General features: G+C 44.5%; 1 protein-coding gene across 1 annotated transcript in view; it reads left to right on the top strand.

The window, feature by feature from the left end:
* REV1 (REV1 DNA directed polymerase) overlaps nucleotides 1-21,760 on the top strand; it is a 411,701-nt gene that overhangs the window by 342,414 nt on the left and 47,527 nt on the right. Inside the window, exons 18-19 of the mRNA XM_078658014.1 lie at nucleotides 3,629-3,871; nucleotides 9,089-9,206. Coding sequence (XP_078514140.1) covers nucleotides 3,629-3,871; nucleotides 9,089-9,206 — 361 coding nt within the window. The remainder of the gene's footprint in view (nucleotides 1-3,628; nucleotides 3,872-9,088; nucleotides 9,207-21,760) is intronic.

Raw genomic sequence — 21,760 nt, 5'->3', positions numbered from 1 at the left:
CTAGTTCTTGCTAGGCAGACCCTTGCTATGCACTGATCACCTGAAGGGCCCATTTATTGTAGGTGGAAGAGGGAGGTAGAGCATTGGGTACTAGCGGAGGAATCAGTGCAGAGGGATGAGAAAAGACTAAGTCTTCAGTGCTGACACTCTTGCAGACAACTGGGCAGCCTTCCTAGCAACTTTTGAGGGTATGGTAGAGAGATGAAAGAAAGGCCTGTAGCCTTCAGCTAAGTGTGTGTCTACCTTTGCCAATCCACGATGCTACACTGTTGTCCTGTGCCTGTGCTGATACTAAACTTGCGGATTCCTCACCCGGGGCCGACGACTGGCAGCCCTCTGATCCTGAGACTGTTACATTGTTTCCCCCTTCCTCCGGGCTTGACTTCTTGATGCCTGCACCGCCGAGTTTACTTGGGGACTCAACTGATCGACTTTTACCCTACGTGTCGACTTTTATTTGGTGGCCTTCATCCCTCTCCCCGTGGAATTCCTGCCCTTCGGATGCCATTACGGAACTGACTATTGCGGACAAAGGACCTTATGCGGATGGCCGGTGGCCATTTTGTGATCCTGTTTCGTCTTCTTCTTTTAGGCAGCCATGTTATCCTGATGTGCGCGGGGGGAGGGGCTCTCCTGTGGTAATCTGCGTTAGGCTACATCCACGATCGGGTCAGGGTTAAGCTACTCTCTCGCTGCTAACTGCTTTTGCTAGCTAAAGGGGATGGGGTTAGACCTGGCTAACGTGTTTACTGGGCACATATTGCACGATGTTTCTATACTACTGCATTGTATGATCACTTGATTCTGTATTGATGCTTGCCTTCTTTCTTTGTTCTATCTGGGGCGGTTTCTTATCCGGGTTCGTGTTTGGGTAGGCGCTTGAGGTCGGGCCAGGGGGTGGAGTGATCTTCTTTGTGTTAATTGTGCTGAGAGATGGGTGGGGGCCCGGGAGGGATCGCTTTCACGACGCGTGCTGAAACGATTTTTGTGTCTCTCCCTACCTTTTTATGCCTTTTTCTCTTTTGATGCTCTGATTTTGTTGTCGTGGGTAGTGAGGAGTTTTAATGGCCGGGGAGTTCGGGTGATCTAGGATTTAGACTGTGGCCCTCCTCCAATATTAGGGGATTCTTTTTCCATCTCTTTCTTTCTTCTCTATATTTCGGGTTCATTGGGCGACAGACACGCTGGCGGGGGGGGTAGGCCGTGGCCTCCGCATTGTTGTAGGGTGGGGGGAGGGGGTTTTCATTTCATACCTTCTTTCTATGGCCTTCTATTTTCTGCGCTTTTCTTTCCCTTTTTCTGTCCTGGGTCCGGTGCGCCGGTTAGTGGGAGTGGGTGGCACTGTGCATGGCGTGTACTTTTCAGTTTACTCTCCTATTGCTTTGTCTTGATCCGCCATGATGTTTTTAGATGCTGGCTTCTACGCTTAATATCATACTATGCTGTTTACCTGCTCCTGATGTGAAGTGATGATACGGACTCAGTGCTCCTTGATCTCTATTCTTCACTGTTTATGTTTACATTATAAACATTTAAAATTAACCTTCACTGCTCCGGTTTCCCGAGTGGCACATATCGTTTTTGGAGTTCCTCCTTGATTGTTTCTATTTATTCTGGTGCCGCTGGGTCTTTGTATTGTTCGCTATGGTGCTGAAAGTATTGTGGCCGGCCTGATGGTTGTGGGCCCGTATTTGTTGTTGTTTTGCACAATAAAGGTTTTAAAAAAAAAAAAAAAAAAAAAAAAAGAAAGGCCTGTAGCTCACAGCCCAGGGACATGGCTGGTCTGGCGACAGGCACTATTGGCCTTACATCCATGATCTGAGTTTATTCACTGGACAGCCTTTGAATATATGCCCAAGGTTGAATTAATGTTTTGGTTGACGTGCTACAGTAGGACACTGTATTGACTACTAGTCGTATTTGATTGAAATTCCTATAATGTGTGGTATGCTTGTAATGTTCTGCCTAAGCTGCAGTAGCAGAGATACAAATGCCAATTAACACAGTTTAAAAAAAAATTTCTCTGTAGTGCAGAAGCTCATACATGTTCACTGTCAGTTCAGAATAGCTATATCTATACAGGCTACCTACGGATTATGTAAACGGATTCGTTTATGATCCATGGTAAATATGCTATAGTCTTCGTCAGCACACTTTCTGTCAACAAGCTTTTAGACGATGGATGACCTTTCCTAGGTTGTCAGCAAAACTGATGAAAACACCTTTTCTCTTGACTGGATTTTCGATCATAAGAAGCGAATTAGCTCATCCAGAAGTATTTTTAGTATGCTTCTTGGGTCCTGAAATGTCCTTACTCCTGGGCGTTCCCTCCTTTTCTTTTCTACATATTATCCAATGTCATTGGCCGACCAGATGAGTGGGCCGTAGCAGCAGACTCAGTAGATCGCTCTTTTGATGTTCAAAGCTTACCTAGTACCATCACCTGGAACAACAAGGTTATGGATGGAATGCTTGAATTCACCTCAGCCACTGGCCATCGTTCTGGGCCACATCTCCATCCATCTTTGTTTTTCACCCACCATGTCACCTCGGTTTGGACCCAGCAATATGCAAATCAGTCTTGACCCTGCTCCAGTGGGAACAGTATAGTCCGAACTGCCAAGCCAGATCCTCCTTGAACCAAAATAAAAGGAACCTAGGACTGGTTTGGCCTTACCATGGGCTCTTCAGTCCGATATATCTTGATTCCAGTGATACAGTGAGCACCTTGTTGTTGCAGATGATGCCCTAAGCGCGATGAGTATGCCGTGATTACTTTTTCCGCCATGCTGGCAGTAATCTGAATTTAAGACTCTAATACTAGTGTGCACTATCTCTGAAAGAAATTCAATTGCAATATGTAAAAGTAGGTTAAAGTTGTTATAAATGTTGACTATTGTTTCAAGGGGTTCAAAAGTCTGGCAGTTGAACACTCAAGAAATGGCAGTGGTCTCTGGAACGTCACCTCATTGGCCACAGTTTGGGTCAGATTATGAGGTGGATTGACTGTATGTAATACCTGTTTGCAGAATGCTTATGATACAATAATATCATTACTGTTTCATTCTAGTATACAGAAGGTTCCTAGTCTGAAACTGGGAATATGCAAGCATGCTAATATATGAACGTTACTAGTTCTTGAGAACTGTAGTTTCAGGTAAGTAACTTGTTTCTTATTTATCCATGTTAGCCACCTTTGCAATTGCAGTAGGCCCCTATGCATTTTACACAGAGTTGGGGCCAGTAGTGTTTATGTACTTTAATGCACTTTTTTAGAATCGCCAAAAATAAGGTACACAGGCTAAAGAAATGAGGGTATAAACTTCTACGGGCATTCCATTGTCTTATTCCAGTCATTAGTCAGACTTGTTACTCCAACGGTGCGCCTTCTGTTGACCCTATCTTTGTTTTTCTCCATCATTCTTACTTCCAAATTTGAAAACTAAAGCCTTGAATAACGAGGTCTGTAGTTTGAGTTCCTAATACAACATTGTTTTTAATTTGATATAGAAATTAAAAGGATGTGTGCTGATTTCAATGGTTTTCCTGTCTAATGTCTGAAAACCTTTAAGAATGTTTTCAGTATAATTAAAATAAGTCTTAGACAATTTACATTTCCTTTTTGCAGTTGGATCCATCTGTTCTAGAGGCACTACCTCCTGATATCCGCGAACAAGTGGAGCAAACATATTCCATTCAACGTGGAACATTGCATAACGATATCAAGAAAGAACAAATAAATAGCTGTAGCACGCCCCTTATGTCTCAGCCGGTAGCAACTGTCCTCTTGCAAATACCAGAGCTACAAGAAGCAGGAGAACCTCTCAGTGAAACAGGAATAAGTGTCATTGCCTTACCTGCATTTTCACAGGTAAGCATTCAAACACAAGCCCATCTTAAGCGATGCTCTATGCAAACATGTTTATGGCTATGTAATTTTGAAGTCATGCACAGGTTAATAGAAGAAATAAAAAAAACTTTTTTGTGGAGGGTTCACAACAACCCAACTCCTTCTGGCCTCACCAGGGCGAATATGCAGTATACTGGGCTATTGCAGTTCAAGTAAACTTTGCAGGTAAATCTGACAGTCACTATCAGCTGATGTATACATTGGTATTCTCCAGCAGTTATCCTATTTTATTTGCTGTGTAAAATCATTTCATTTTCCAGCATTGGGTCTTTCATGGCTTCACATGCTTTGAATATATAATTTTTATCTTGGGAAATTCTCATACATTACAAACTAATTCATAACTGTAGCCTATCAACCTCATTTTGACTTTTGACCTCTTAGTCTGTGAGTAACTATATCTCTGGGGGCCATATTAGGATCCTTCTTCACTTCCTCAACCTTGGCGCCTGCTCCAATAGGGAAGTGTAAATAGAACAATTGATGGACAGAATGCTGAACAGTGTCACACATTCACCCCAGTACAGAGATCTGGGCCTAAATCCATCATTTTTTGCTCCCCATGCCATTCCAGTTTATAACTAGCCATATGCAAATCAGTCTTGACCCTGCTCCCCATGGGAACAGTCCAGTCTGAACTACCGGGCCAGGTCCTCCCTGGACCGGAAACAAGCATCAAGGGACTGGTTTCGGGGTATCACCCCTCATCAGCCAGGCTAGCTTGACTCCAATAGCATGGAGAGCACAGGACCCACGTGTCTGTATACCTGTCGCACTCGGGTGACAAATGCAAAAAGAACAATTGATGGACAGATGTGCCACTGGATTCAAGCTAGCCTGTATGATGATGGGTGATACCCTGAAAGCAGGATGTTTGTTTCTGGTCCAGAGAGGACCTGGCATGGAGGCTCGGTCTGGACTGTTCCAATGAGGAGCAGAGTCAAAAACAGATTTGCATATGGCTGGGTCTAAACTGGGGTTCATGGTGAGTAAAAGAACAATGGGCTTAAACCAGTTCTCTAGGCTGGGGGTGAGTGTTTGAATGGTTCCACATTCAGTCCATCATTTGTGTCTCTTTTGCCTCCAATAGGGAAGGCCAGCCTGAACTCCTACTCCATGTCCCCTCTGAACTGGAACACATGCAATTCCATACCAGTTTCTGCCTACCTGGTTATGATTGTTTGATCTTTTTTTTGTTCTGTAAAATTCATGGGGATGGTGTTTTTCCTGTGCTAAAAGAATGCGACTTCTATTTCCTTGCTTCTCTTGTTTCTTATTGTTACTTTGCCTTCCTTAATCCCTTCTACTTATTCTATTTTATGTACCTTTTCCTTGAATTTGCTCCTGCCAGTAACTTTTATTCCCCTGCCCTGCCTTGATTTTCCTCTTCCAAGTAACTTCCTTTTTTCTCCTCACCTCCCTTGCCGTCTCATTTCCCAGCACTCAAGCTCCTCTTTCCAGCAAGCCACTCCCACCCCATAAGCAGGATGTGCATGGATGGGGAGCCAACCCGTTAAGATTTGATTGTAGCAGATAATATGTTAATGTGCTATTAAAGTCTGATCTTGGCATATTTATGCTCTATAAAGTCTCAGAAGAGATGTCTGGCAAAGAATTAACATGCACTGTTAGCTATATGGTTGACAACAAAATTTGCTGCTGTATGAAGAAGCAGTCGAGGGAGAAAAGAAACCCATGACCTCGTGTATGCCTTAGCTTTTAGTTAATTTTACTTTGTTGGGCCACGCCTATGGGATTTTTAGTGTGTGTGTGTTTTTTTTAAACACCAGCTCGGGGACTGCTAGTAATTAATTTTTACCCAGAACGTAGGCCTTTATTTGAAAGCAGTGCTGGGCTGTGATCCTTCCAGGCATATGTGAGAGTTGCCCAAGGTGCTTTACGTTTATGTTCTATACAGCATTCACTGGTCTATTATATCTTCTGTCTTGGGCGAAAGATTCAGCATAGCTCAATATATTTCCATGGAGGCAATACGAATGAAAATATTATTTGATGATCCTGATCATGCATAGGTTCTGCTTCAGTATGTAGGCTGAGAACAAATCCGGGCTTCTGTTTTTGATCAAATTGTTCTGCCACATTTGATCAGGCAAGAGAAGGCCTAAGAGCCAAAAACCGAAAAACTCCTACAAAGCACTCTTGAGCAGAGGCCAACTTGATATTGTTGCTTGTGACCTACATTCCAAGCAATGTGCAAGTACCTACATACTCATGAAACCATGTAATAACATTTGTGTTAAAGAAAAATAAATAGTAGAAACTCCAAAGCATGGGAGCAGTAGTCTTTCTTTTAGTTTATTTTACACAGTGTGCCTGTTTTGAGACCAAACATATAAGAATTGGAAAGAAGCATTGTGCTGAAAGTATTGATGATCACAAGTAAGTAATAAAGCCATTTCCTTTGTTTACTTCTTTGAACCCATAATTTGGTTACTTAAGCAATGTACACTGATGACATTTACAGTGGTAAAAGCCTACACTTACTTTTGGGCCAGAAAACCCCCTCGAATGGTGACGGAAGCGTACCCCCTGATCTAAGCCCCCCAGTTTCAACGATGTCAGGATCCTCGGTGCTGGTTTTTGTTGTCACGAGCAAACATGGATCATGCGTGTGCTCCAGGACTTAGGCTTGTCTCACGGATTGCATTCTTTTTGGACAGGGTGGCGTGCCCCAAAGCCCAGCCCTCATAGTGGTGAAATGCTACTGCCTTTGCGAGGAGTTATGTGGCAACAAATGATGGACCTATCGCAGAATCAATCAAACATTCACCCCCAGTCGAGAGATATGGGTTAAATCCATCTTTCTTTTGCTCACTACGCCACCCCAGTTTTAACCCAGTCATATGCAAATCAGTCTTGATCCTGCTCCTCATGGGAACAGTCCAGCCTGTACTGCCAAGCCAGGAGTTAAGCTGTACAAGAGGGGTGGCCTCATACCGTGTAGTGATTAGTGGAAGTGAACGGGCCCTTTTACCTGTGTTACTGGATGAGACCTGCAGGCTCCCTCATGTAAAGTTCCTTTGGTGTGTGCTTCACTCACCCTTGACCTACATCAGTTTAGTATGTAGCTCTGTGTAGTGCGTGTGTGATATATTCATGCACTGGGTATATGTGTGCCTCTGGATGGTATAGTACATGGAGCATCTGGGTTCCACTTTGGGAGGTCACAGGTTGACTGGAGAAACATTTGGATCTCGAGGCATCCCCCTGTCCACATTTTTGAATTGCTGCATTCCTGTGAGTTGGGAGGGACACACTTTGGAGGAAGAAGAGCGAGGCTCTCCAGCAAACGTCAAAGGGGGCTTTTTGATTCAGGGAGAGGTCACTGAAGAGAGGCCTGGGCGCATATCGGGAACTTGATGGGGCTGATAAGGGCTGGGCTGGGGCCATGAGATAACCTTTTCATACAAATATTACTGTGGCTGACATCTAGATGTGACCATCTGGTCTCTCCTCTGGCCTGTGTTGAGGCGCTAATAGATTTTGAGTCACTCCTGCTGTGACACCCTGCTTTCTGGATACAGGGCAGAGGAGAGGGCACTTCAAAAGGGAGCAGGCCCCCTCATCACAAACTTTAAAGACTCATACCCTAAATCACATTTGGTGTCTGGAAACAGACTATAAGAAGGGGAGCTGAGGCCCCCCAAATATGGTTCAACTTCTCAAGTAGCCAGATGGGCTGTGCAAGGAGGGAAAACTCTTGAAAACCAAGGCTGTGAAGGCCCCCCAAATATGGTTCAACTTCTCAAGTAGCCAGATGGGCTGTGCAAGGAGGGAAAACTCTTGAAAACCAAGGCTGTAACCTGGGATGGAGACTAAGGCCTGCCAGTCTCTAAGCTGGTTGAGGGGACTTCCCAGAGGGATATGCAAGACCACTTGTCCCCGAAGCAATAATGTCTGCTAAAACCAGTGAGTCCTGTGAGTGAGGAGAGCTGGAGGGAGCAAGTACCAGTGGGCGATCCTAACTAGTGGATCCCTGTAGTGAGGTATGAGAAGATGGCTACTGCACCGGTCGGTTCATTGCCCTTGTGCAGGATTACCTGTGCAGGCCTAAAGCCTGACTGAGGATTGCAACCATGAACTGCATTTTTCCCTCCCCCAGGGTAGACCAAAGGAAACAGACTATTGCATCAGAGGAACGCTGAGGACAAACTGCTGCAATCGCTGCAGAGCCGCATGTGTGATACTTGAGATTGCCGCTGCAGCCGCCATGCCTATGAGAGAGGCCCTCTTGGAGACTTCAGTTGACGATCCCTGCTGGCATGAGTAAGACTGAGCTATGACCTAGAAGGCCCTGGGGGAACTTGTCTACCAGATAGAGCTTTGGCGCTGGGACCATTTTGACTTTTCTAACAGAGTTCGAGTGGAACTGCTGAAACTGAGACCATTAGTGGGGCTTAACCTGAATGTAGCCTTTAGTGAATGAGGAATAACCCCTACTGCTATTAAGAAGGAAGTTGAACTCATTGGACTGCCATTAAACACCCTGACCTCTGGGGGGCTATATGTGTTGTTTGTGTATGCTGTAATTAACTTTGTGCTTGTATATGAATACTATGTTTGTCATCAAAGAAAGTATTTGGCTAGGCAGTACTTTATTGCTGCTATTGATCATATTTCGAAGTCTATGTTCACCCCCTGTGTCTTCTCCACCCCCCCCTGCACCCAACCCCCCCTCCCCACAAGCACCCACCCCCCCCTCCCCACAAGCACCCAACCCCCCTCCCCACAAGCACCCAACCCCCCTCCCCACAAGCACCCAAACCCCCTCCCCACAAGCAACCAACCCCCCTCCCTACAAGCTCCTGCTTGCTCCGTGACCCTCTGAGCGGGGTTCTGACACTTACTAGTTAAATTGAAATGAATTTTATGAAATTGAAGAAACTCTTTCAAGTTATATGCGCAGTCAAAGCATCAACAAAGTCACACCTCTCCTAAATCTTGTTGAAGCGTCAGATATAATCAGAATGTCATTTTATTCATTTCTAGGGAGGTCCTATAAGCATGGTGCTATCTTGTTTGGACGAGGATATGAACCTAAAAAATTATTTTTGTGCTTCTTTCAGGTTCCATGATCTAGTGACCATAGATGACTTTATATGTTGCACTTGAAACTGAAGAAATACTGAAGTGTATTTTTTAATTTTATTAATTCAGGTGGACCCAGAGGTTTTTGCTGCCCTCCCGGCAGAGCTTCAAGAGGAACTCAAAACAGCTTATGGTCAGCGGACAAAACAATCCGAGAACAATGCTGTGCAACCAACTTGTACATTTGGTATGAGCAAAGTGTGTCATGCTTTTATTGTGTATGGTGTTCTTTTAAGTATTGAAGAACATTTAACTTTAAGGTTTGATTTCAATGTAAAAGTACATGGATTCAGGACAAACAGGCTACCTTTACTGACAAGTAGAGCACTAAGACGTACTGAACGAATAAATAAAATACAATAACATTGCTAACGAAATTATGCTCTTGTCGATTTTAACATGTTGTTTAGACGTTTTATTTGCATCAACCTATCACTTTTCAGCTGTTTCAAAGAGCCAAACTTGCTGTTCCCCTCCCTAATTTAGAGCACCAGGTTTCCGGTAAAAACACCTCAGCTGTTCAGAGTATACAGTGTTCCTGTTCGGATCCTCAGGAAAAGCCTGACACTCTTGGATGTTAAAACTTCGAAATAACCTGAATACTCTGGATGGAATCTTCTAGCGCATAAAGGATGGATATATATATATATATATATATGTGTATATATATATATATATATATATATATATATATATATATATTTTATCTCCAACAAAATCTCCCATCCGACGTCTTAGGGTGGGCCGAAAGCATACTAGACATCATGGATGACATTTTTATTACTTTTTTAAAAAAAAATTATATTTGTAATATTTTATTTAGCCATAAATTTACTTCACAATAATAAATTAAGATATGGAAGAGAAGGGAAACATCTCATATCAAATATTTAAACATACATAACCCAAGAGGAGATTACTATATATAAGGTACGAAAGCAATATCATCAATTAAAACTTAATACAAAATAAAAGGCAAAAGAATGCATACATGCCAGGAAAACAAATAACATCAAGTGCAATAATCAAATCCATTGGAGAATGGCCCACACCTTTTTAAATTTGAGCCACGATTGTGGACCTCTGGCTTTAGCTACTGCTAATTCCAATTCATATATTTGCCTGAGTAAGACTCAAAATTAATTAATACTTGGACTCATAGTTTGAATCCACACTTGCGCAATACATAAACGTGCACAAATTATAAAAATAGAAATGATAGGTCTCAGATAACTGCCCATATCGCTTATGACCCCCTAACACTATTTCCTTCTTGAAAATCTGAACATCGTGTCCTATCATCGTTCTAAGTGCTGAAGTTACCTCTTCCCAAAATTAATTCAGACTAGGACATGTCACAAACCTATGCTTTCAAGTCTGAGGCATAAGTATGGCATTTTGGACACTGTGATTTGGCCAGTGATTGGGTATTGGCCCATTTAGATATACGCTCAGGAGTGTAGTATAACATAAATATTATCTGATGATGCTGGAGTTTCAAGTTAACTGATGTAACGGCTGTATCTATACACTCCAACAAATCCTGTACTTCCTCCTGAGTTATCTCTTTGAAAAATCCGACTACGTTTCTCTGAGACCTGTAACCCATCGTCATTAACAGCTGCTAACAGTTTGTGATACACTTTGCCTATAGTTCCTCAGCCGGCAGTCATAAACAGTGTAGATATTACTTCTAGGGTACTCGTCAGCTCTGAAAGCCTCAGACCCCGTACAAAATAATCCCTCATTTGCAAATACTTAAAAAATGTATTCTGATGTAAACCAAACTCCTCTTTCTAAGTTGCAAAGGATCAAAACCCCTGTTCATCGAAGAGTTGGCCCAATTGCAAAACACCCTTGCGCTGTCAACTTTTGCCAATAGTGTCATGAAATATGTCGGGCAGGATGGGATTACCCCATAATTTCATACATGAGTGAAACGCTGGAACTGAGTACTTCTTGCAGATATCCTGCCATATCCTAGTGATGCCCCTTGTTATCTTAAACCTGACCCGTTTGTAGTAATTCGGGGCGGGCGTTTTATAAAGAAGAATCCAGTGTTAGGTCCGCAGGTCAATTGATGGGAAAGCCATACAAAGTTAGTATCAGCCCCATCCAGTAAGCTCAAAAGCGGCCCAAAAATAGAATTTAAAATCTGGGAGCTTAAAATTCACTTGCTTGTACGATAGTTTAATTTACCTGAGAGCTCTTCTTGCACGTCTGTAGCCCCAAATAAAGCTACCTACTACGCTTTCTAACCACTTAAAAAATGCACACAGGAACCTTAAAGGAATTGTCCGATGAAAATACAAAATTTTCGGTAGTATGTTCATTTTAACTATATTACACCTCCCGTAGATACTAAGTGGGAGTCGATGGCAACTGCGTAATTTTGCCGTAATGGTTTTGAGCAGTCGTTCATAGTTGAAAGAGACCACGTCTTCCACTCGGCTACTTAAACATACTCCCAAGTATACTACTGTTTTTGCAACTCCTAACAATTGTGTAGTCGTAACGGGCTGATAATTTAAAATAGTCTGGGTTTTATTAACATTTAGTTTATAACCTGAAAACGAGCTAAAATGTTGTGCTTCATGCATGACTTTGACTATAGCCTCATCCGGATTAGAAGAAAACATGGCGACGTCGTCTGCATACGCAGTTAATTTAAGTTCATGCCACTAAGCAAAACTGGCTGAATCCTTGCATTTTGCAGCAAATGCCTTATATAAGGCTCAATATATAGCGTGAACAGTAACGGGGATATCGGGCATCCCTGACGTGTGGTCCTATTAATAGAAAACTGAGCTGATGTAAGACCATTCAGCTTCAGAGCTGCTTTCGGATTATTATAGTTTCTGAACTGCAGAGATGAACCTTTGACCGAGGCCGAATGATGATATAGTCGACCATAGTGCTCCCCAGGCAACTCGGTCAAAGGCCTTCTCCACATCCAGCATCAACATCCCCATTTGCTGATTCAGTTGACCAGAAACATCAGATGCAGAAATTGCTGTTTTAATATGCGCTGCTGTGTCTCTGCCGGGGACAAAACCGTGTTGTTGTTCCGACACTAGCTGATGTATATTCGGTGCCAGCCGGGAGGCTAATATTTTGGAATTGTTTTTAGCATCAGCATTGATCAATGATATGGGGCGATATGAGCCCATTTTCTCTACTGGTTTCCCTTTTTTAGGGAATACTAGGATATTGGTCATTTCCCAAGTAGATGGAACATCCTCCCCGTTGATTTTGTATTTGATCAATGCAGTAAAAACTGGTGCCAAAATGTCCTTAAAGTTTTTATAAAATTATAGTGGGATGGTATCTTCGCCGACCGCCTTCCCATTTGGTAAAGAACTCAGCGCTAGCTCTACCTCCCTAAGTCCAACATCTCTTTGCAAACACTCAGAGTCTATTGGATTCATAGCAGGCAATTCAGACTCCTGTATATAATTGTGTATTAAAGGGCGCTGACTCTTCGTATAAGTCTGCGTAAAAGAGTCAAAATTGTTCAACTATATCTTCTGATCTTGTATACAATAGACCAGGTCCCTCTTTAATTGTTTTAATGGCCAATCTACATCTGAATAGCTAGCAGACAAACTATTCTTTCTCCATATTCCTATTGTTTAGCCTTAAGTTTATGGTATCTAGCCGCTACTTTATCCACCAGCCCTCGGTTAAGTTTAGCTCTAGTTTCGACCAGGTACCAGTATATTTGCTGTTCCAACTTATCTTTTAATACAATAGCTCTAGCATGTTGTGTCTCTAGCTCTAATAACAACTTACACTCCTGATCCTTCTCCCTGCTAGCCTGCTGGTTCTATCTTAAAATAAACTGCAATGTGGCTCTTACGCCTTCAGACAGTCCCGTACCATTGCAGTAGCCGCTGTACCCCTGTTATTCTCTAGGTATTCTCGTAAAGTATCCCGCATATATTTCCTATACTCTGAGTTACTTAAAAGATGTTGAGGAAATGTAAATTCCCTTTGTGGCTCTTTTTCGCCCAACTTGACAGGTACAGTTAGCATCATCGAATTGTGGTTCAATGTAATCTTTGGACATACTTCCATAGTGCTTTATCAAGCATAGCCCTGGTAGTAAAAATTGCATCAATTCGGGAGTAATGCTTATGCGGGGATGAGTAACATGTGAACCCGGGGTCTGTTGGATTTAATCTCCTCCAAGCATTCTCCAAATGATGCAAATGAAGGAGTTCCAAGATTGCAGCCCTAGTCCTGCCCATTCTAGCCCGTTGTGCTCTATTAGTAGTATCAATCTTCTTATCAATTATACAATTAAAATCCCCTATTACTATCAAGTCACCAGCCCACAATTCAGAACATATAAGGTGGATAGTTTCCGGACAATCCGTATTTGGACCATAGACCACACATATCCAAGTTTTACGCCTCCGAATCAGTAGTTGGGCAATTGCCCATCTACCTTTAGAGTCGGCTAGTGTGCGTATTACTGTTGATCTACAATTTTTTTACTTTAATAAGGCTTCCCCTTGAATAGAGACTACCTGTGATGTGCAAATAAATAAATCAAATCCTAGCTGCTTTAGCTGCAATCTGTCCTTGAAAGATAGGTGTGTCTCTGTAAGACCCAGTATGTGGGGTTTAAATGCACAAAGCTCCTCCATTACTAACCGTCGTTTCCTGGCCAGATTGAGCCCGGCTACATTGCAACACATGTATTTAAAGTCCGACATTAGCTCATAATTGTAACCTCACTGTAGTTGCTTTTCCCCTTGTTTCGTAGTCCTTTCACTTCTATATTTTCCAGAGATATTCTAACTAAATATACTAAAGTGTGGCTATTAAACCCCCTCACTCCCCAAGCCCCCCCCCCCTTCTGACCATTCCACCCTGTCGACCGGCAACAGCTTAATGCCCTCCTCTGCATTCCACCCACCCTTCCTAACCCCTCCTGTGCCTACAAGAAGGAATCATCCCCTTCCTCTGCTGTCCTCGCTGACTGCTTTAGAAGACACCACCCCCTTCCCTAAGCCCCCCAAATCTCTACCCCTCACCGCCCCTAGTGAAATATGCTAATGTAGTAAGGCAAGTACAATTATAAAGACCAATAATAAAGTAAGAATATCAGAGCAAGCATAGCCAGTTAGCAAAAATAAACATTAAGTACTCATTTCATCTCAATTGCCCATGCCGTGCAATCTTTACTTTAGCAATCATTTTCTAGATTCCAACTGCCACCTGGCTAAAGCAGCTTTTGCCTCTGATTCAGTGAAAAAGAAGTGTGACTGCCCATTTTTGATAATTTCAAGACGGGCAGGCTCTTGCAGAAACACTTGAGAGCAGACTGCTTTAAGAGGATCAATTAATTACCGCAGCCTCCAGCTTTTGTCCATTGTAAGTTTACACAAATCCGAGCGTATGAATATGGTAATGTTGTCCAACATAACAGGAGTTGCTGGCCGTGCCTTTAAATAGACTGCCTGGCGCAGCAGGAAGTTACCCAAAAACACCAATATTGGCCTTGAATAGTTAGGCCTAGTCTGTTTCTCATGCTGTATAAACAAAGGCAATCTACGCGCCCGCTGTATTTGAGTGTCCATATCCCAATCCCCGAGTTCAGCAAATGCTTTTTGAAACACACTAACAATGTCGGCCCGGGGTTCTGAGCTCCGGCCCCTTCTGGAATGCCAAAAATCGTTACATTCTGGCGCTTTTGGCGATTTTCTAGATCTTCGATTTTGGCCTGCATAATTTGTGACTCCTGTATCTTGGTTACAATCACAGTGTGCGTATTAGACTCTTCCACTGCTGCAACATGATCCTGCAGTTCCACAACCTCTGAAGAAAGCTGGGCAACCTTTGAGGTCACCTCTCCTAATTCTTGTTTTATCTCGTGGCTGTCCGCCTTAGCTTGTCGATAACATTCTTGAGGCCTCCGCTCTCTGGTTAGTTAATGCCTGCAGTATTGTAGACAATGATGGTTCCTCACAGTCAGTCGACTGAGATCCCTTTTCAATGTTTGCTGTGGTCACCAATATAGATCCAGATCTGGAGCTACTGTGCCGCTTTGCATATGAGGAAGGAGCCTCTAAAACTACAGGGGTCAGGGTTGTTGAGGGTACTGGAGGTGTCGGAGTTATTACCGGTACTACAGTCGTAGTCGCGTGTAAAACGGAGGGGTATTGACAGCACTGTGCACTCCCATTCAAACTGCCTCCTCCCTCATCAAAACTAACAGAGCCTTCTGTCTGTGGTGTAGGACCCCCATGATTTGATGTATTTCTTATTTGCTCAGCTTCAACAGCCACTCTAGCCGTTCCAACAGCCTTCATATTTCCAGTATTAGAGTGTCTAGAGATAATATCTTTAACATCGCACTTTGAGGCCACCCATTTCCGTAGGGGGCTAATCCCGGCACCCACACCAGGCTTTGCACTGTGTGCCACAGAGTCCTTTAGCCGTTCCACAGCAGAGGCAAGTTGAGGCTTAACACCACCACCCCGCACCCCGCCTCTTACCTCCTTTAGTAGCTATTGGTGCTTTAGCCGCTCTCTGCTCTTTCGCTTTTGTGCCTTTACTCCTACTTAGAGGACTGCATTTTTTAGTACAGGGCTTCCCCACCATAGTGCTCAAGTTGATCTGGGCAATTAGCTGATTGCATCTCCGCCCTGTTGGTCATTCTGTGCATTTGCCATACAGCTTCTCATTAGAGATTCCTCTATATTCACTCTGTCCGCAATATCAAAAGATTCACCAGAGATTGATATCTTTAGTCTGATGTTCCATGAGACTTGATCGCTCAGCTATTTCAGCGGCGCCTCCATTAGACTGATTTCTGACCTCTGTATTTGCTCTGTTAAGCTCATGTTGCATTTGTATCTTGATTAGTTTTTCAACATGCTCCTCGAAATTATCAGATTTGCAGTGAGTCCCATTATTTATACCATTATTTTCGTCTCCTTCTACTTTGCTTGTTGTATTACTAGCCACAATGGCCTGTGTTCCATTTGCCAGACTAGTTTCACAAATAACTTGATACTCAGAGCCAGGTTTGAAAGTTAGAGACAATGGCAACTCAGCAGTTCTTTCCTCGCCTTCCCAGCCGGTCTCAACCGCTGCATTTAGCATCTCAGCCCTCACAAGACCAGGGATGGAGTTCTCTGACCCACAGGACCATAGCAAGCCTACTGCTCTGCCAGAACGCAGGAGCCGTAGAATCAGCTTGCCTGGTTGTGTGTATGAGTCAGAGCCTGTCCCAGGTACTGCCTGCAACATCCGCTGTGAGCCTGCGGTCCCAGCTCCACTACTGCAGTCCCCTCCATCAGCTCCATTACTGACTGCGGTAGGGACCTCCGTGCAGCAGCGTCCCTTTACAGTGCGCTGCGGGCCATGCTTGACTCCTTACCTGCCGCCAGCCCCCGCCCATTGGTTCACGCAGATAGGCTCACCGCTACGAAAATTGGCATCCGCACCACACACCAGCGTGCAGCGCTTCCTGTGAAAATCAGGTCCCGCAGCCCCCCAAAAGGGCACATCAGTAGTAAGTTTGCCGCTCCGTGTTCCCACTGCACTCGCCAACATAATTCCGCATGGGGGCGGGGGGGTGATAGGGATCAGCGGTTACCCCAGGGAAGCTTCAGGGAGAAGCATCCTCAGATGCGGAGTTGATCCACCATCTTCCTTCCCTACGTACAACATTAACCATTATTACTATAGACAGAATGGGGTGTGGGCTGGCCCATCCTAATATCGGGACGCTTTCCCAATGTCAAGACTCATAGATGAAATGTCTTTAGATTGGATGTCTACCTCCTGAAATTGCCTCCTTTTCAATAAGAGTCAGTGGGATAAATGCATTCTCCCGAATATCTTTTTGAAAATCTCCTCCTTACCTCTTGTAAAATATTTGCATATATGAAGCTCCCACATAGTTAGGTGTGGCCGAGACATGTCGTATATACTTTGTAAACTTACAGCCCGTTGCTTTTCATTTGTTTATTTCAGTGTCCTTTAAAAATTATTGCTTCCAAGTGGTTCATCTTTCCTATTAGTCCCTCCTTTCCGTTGGTTGTTCACTCCCACACAGCAGTGCCCCATTACATGGAGCCTTCCACTTGCCCTGTTTAACTGGCTTAGGAACTATTACTTTTAATGTGAAAAGAGCACTTTATACAAGCGTTCACGTTTTATTTCCCTTGAGCAGCGCAGCGCCTGTTTCACGGCCGCCACTCTTCATCTTTAAGCATGGGGGCTGGGTAACTTTCTTTTTTCTGCATGGTGCCCACTTGTTTTAAATTGGACGTTAAAGCCGAAAAATATGCATGTTTCTATTGGCTCTTGTTGCGTTCTACTGGTATTGATCTCTTTCTTCCGTCCAGTGTATATTTTTTAACAACGCGTTTGCATTATGTGGTATTGATTTTGTTTTGGGCTTCTTTTGGCAAAGTGAACATGTCCCAGGCTTGTTTTCAAGCGGCATAGCACGTGCACTGAGTAGTTGCAGCCTGTACCCACTTCCTTCCATTTGGCTAATGGTAGTCTTTTTAAGTATTGTAGTGTAGTTCCTATATTCCCAATAGGCTCTGCGCATTGGAATAACATAAACGATAGTTTAGACGTAGAACTTAGGTCGACTAGGTCTCTATTGAATATGTTAGACTTAATTATGAATGCCAGCTAGCTCAGAGGTCACTAGAAACTTTCTCGAATTCACAAGAAGGGATTAGTTTCTGACAACCGCATAAACATGACAACTTTGCTCCCTCAAGAATAAGGAGTATATCTCAAGAGTCGTGGAAACAATAGATAGCTATTTTACTCAGTCAATCGTGCATGCTTAGTTTCACCAGAAGTGCAGAGAAACAGAGAGACGGGCGTTTTCAATAAAAGAGGTTATTTATTGAACAGTCTTCTTTCTTATGCAAGAGAAGTGAATTGCTACAATCACAATACTTGTCATAAAGTAAAGTGCGTACAGTAAAAGGAGTACTGTAAAATAATACTGTAAAAGCATGGTATGGTTTCTAAGCCGTACGGTGTTTAAAATGGATAAAATACATACAATGATAAAATAATGACTAAACGTACTCAACTGGTGCTTCTAGGATACGCCTACCCCGGTGTACCTAACCTAAGCCTAGTACATGGGAAGGAGTAAGTGAGATGTAGTTTGAGTTAAGATAGTTTCTTCCAAGAATCTAAATCAAGAATTCTCTAAGGGTCTAATCAGCTCCGTACCTTGGTTATAGAATGAAGGAGGTCTTGTATCTCTCTCTCAGGACTCGATCTCCCAGCAACCCGCAAGGGTGACAGGGAAACACTGGAGCTGGATTTCTCGGCAGGAGAAAAGACAGCGTCTCTCTCAGTGCGTCAGCGGGAGGGTCGGCTTCCTTCGGCACTTGATACAGCAGGGCGTCGGGCAAGTAGATAGTCAATCTGCTCCAAACCACCGTGTGTTTTGCTAGGGCAGATGCTGGTATATTTATACCTGGAAGGTGCCGAGTTTGAGGTAAGGTTGGACATAAGACGTCACTAAGAACTCGCAGTTCTTTCAGGACTCCGGGAGTTCTAGGACAAATCAATACAGAAGCTGGGGGGATTCCCGGGCTGCTGGAGGCTTGGTTTGTTTAAGAACATGTTGTGCTTTTTAGGAGTCTATGGGAGTAGCCTTGCCGTATTTGGACTGCATTGGCTATGTCTTAATATGGGTGTTAGACCTGTCTGGCTTTTTGGCAATGTCCCTCCTAATTTTTATTTATTTTGTCCCCTTCTTGCCCCTCATACCCTTGGTAATCCTTTTTTTTTGTCTACTAACTTTTTAGGTGCTGACCAGGGGGATAGGTGTGCTTTCCCCCCCTTGTAATCTTTTACCTCAGGCCCAGAGGCCTGTGTTGTCAGGAAACCTCATGTTGTCACAAAATGGAGGGCCCTAACTGTCACCAACTGCCACCCCATAGTCAGCCCCATAGGCTAACATTAGGACTTCCAGAACCTTCTGGACCCTACTGGACTCTGTGAGGCTAGGCTATAAAAGGGCAGGGGGCAGGAGGCCATTTTGTGTAGCCCAGTGTGAGAGGAGAGAGGCTGCAGTGTGCGGAGGAGGACGCGCTAGGAGAGGCTAGTTGGTTTCATTAACTGACAGCATCTTTCAGAGGACGTTCCCCCTTGTGCTGCTGACCGAACCCTACCATTGGCCTGAAATCGATCTGGTCCAGTCAAGTAACCAGGGACTTTGGACCTTTCCCCAGACGGCTGTGTCCCACCTCCACCCCTTTGTTCCCTCTGGAGGTTACTAACTAGCTCCCCGCCTTCCTGCCGAAGTTATAGCCTACCCGGATCAGCAGAGCAGTGCCCGGTGTGGTTTGACAGCTTGTGAGGCCGAGGCGTCTCTGTCTGGAGGGCGCGAGGGGGCGTGAAGGAGAGCAGTCCGCGGAAGAGTGGCGCAGCCTGCTGTTCAAGCCGCGCGGCGGAATTGGTGAAGAGACGCTGATCCCCTGCGCAGGAGCAGAAGCGTGTACCTCCCGGCGGAAGGGGGCGGTGTAGTCTGTGCCACTGGTTCCCCCGCATCTGCGCAGCAGAGCCCAGCATCCGAGAGACGCGAGGAATTCTCCAGGAGCAACGCGTCTCCGGTTACCTCAGCGGACCCGGTCTGGTCAGGGCTGGGGCAGAGGAGCGTCCTGCATTCCCCGAGGAGCGGAAACCTAGCGCCACAGCCGATCTGCTGACAGCTTGACCAGCGTCCGCTTCAGACGGTGAGAGGAAGGGCGAAGGGCCGCCGTCAGTGATCCTCCCCACTCCGGCGCTGAGGACTGGCTGTTAGCCCCGACCCCTGTGGACTGGGGCAGGACAAAAGACCTAAAGAAACAGTAAGGAGCCGTGGGGGTGAGGAGGAACAGAGCTGAGTCCTCTCTGTTAACGTATTAAATCCCGAATCCCAGCGTCTAGCGTGATGCCCCTATACTCTGACGACTTTAGCTTAAGCTGTGTCAGAATAGGTGAAGGGGGAAGGTAGTTTCCTATTCCCAACCTCATTGTAACAGGTCTAAGAGTAGCCATTACGCTAGAAGACAGAGGGGAACCTGAATTACTGTCAGAAGAGCACTGACGTTACTTGCTAAAGGGGAAACTCCCTTCAGATCTTCATGGCAGTTGTTGTGTAAAGATAGTAAATTGGTAAAATTCCTGCATTCCACTCTGAATGTGTATTCTAACGCTGTATTAAGGTGGAGATAAGGGGAGAGAGTTCTTAATACTGTGATAGAGGTAAAGCCAGTGATTTGGCAGGTTAAAGCGATGTTATTGATTACTAATGCAAAGTGACACTGTTTAGTGTAACCCTAATGAGATAATTTCAATTCCAAACAGCGAGCACTTCTGAACTTATGACAGCTAAATGTTTTGAACTGTAATTTTTCCACAGCAAGAAGAGTGTATTTACTTCTCCACATCAAAGGTATAATTGTTATTTCTGAGAAGAACTAAGATGTGTCACACTGTATAATTTGAAACCAAAGAGTATATTATTTTTATAAAACCGCACGTATTTTCACATAATTTTGGTGTAGAGTTTTCCTTTTGAGTGTTATTGCGTGGAGTTACTTTTGGGTGGTCTGCAACCTTTACACTGTGCCTCTGTTATGTTAGTCTTGCCCTAGGCCAGGCTACCTAATTCCAACATATTGGTGCCTAGCGGTGGGATTGCGGACTTGGTTGCAGCTACTTACTAGTAATTTGACGTAATACACCTAACCTACACCAGGAGTTTTCTCCTTGCGGCCCTCCCAATTAGTCCTTTTGTTTTTTCTAAATTTATTCCTGGTGGTGGGTGGAGTTGGTTTTAGGTTACCCTTACCCCTCTGAAATTTCTGGTGTGTATCCAGGTTTGCCAGACTCACAATGGAGTTTGCAGTGGAAAACCTGGAAGTCTATTCCGTGCCCCAATTGAGAATGTTCTGCCAACAAATGGGGGTCTTTTTCAAACAGGGTGCCAGGAAGGGGGAGCTCCAGACTAGCCTTAGGGCCTGGGTGGAGGCACACCAAGAGACAAAGGAGGAGGATGAAGAGGTTGACCAGGACATGGTGGGGGAGGTAGAAGAGTTATTCCGCGATGAGGGGGAAAACTTACTCACCGAACCAATGTCCTATTCCAGCAAGGGCAGTAGCATCTCTGGGAGAAGCCTAACAGAAGCCGAGCTCACCGATAGGAGAGAGAAAAGACAGCTAAAGTGGGAGTTGGCTAAGTTGGAGCAGGAGAAAGAGGAGAGGAGGATGGTCCACGAGTTTAGACTGAAGGAACTGGAGCTCCAAAGTCTGCGACGGGGGTCCTCTCCTGTTAGGAATGGTGGCAGCGAACCAAAAGAGTCAGCCAGGGAGACCAAACCCTATATCCCAAAGGACCTGATAGCGAGCTTCAGTCAGGGGGATGATGTAGCCAAGTGGCTGGCCGCTTATGAGGTTTCTCTGAAGGTTCATGGAGTGCAGGAGAAGCACTGGGGGGGTAGTTTGTACAAGTACATGCCTCCTGCTGGTCGGGACACCTTGCTGGCCCTGGATCCAGAGGAACAGACAAACTACCCCACCATGAAGCTGGCGTTATTGAGGAAGTTCGGGCTTACCCCAGAAAGGTACCGACAGAAGTTTAGGGGGAGCCACAAGATGGGCACTCAGAACTGGGTGGACTTCCTTGATTATGCCAGAAAGGCCTTAGAGGGTTGGGTCAAGGGCAGTGAGGTAAAGGATTATGAGGGGCTGTAC

Source organism: Lissotriton helveticus, chromosome 8 (assembly GCF_964261635.1).
Source record: "Lissotriton helveticus chromosome 8, aLisHel1.1, whole genome shotgun sequence".
Lineage (NCBI taxonomy): Eukaryota > Metazoa > Chordata > Amphibia > Caudata > Salamandridae > Lissotriton > Lissotriton helveticus.
The sequence above is the reverse complement of the archived record's forward strand: the minus strand, read 5'-3'. Positions and strand labels throughout refer to the sequence as shown.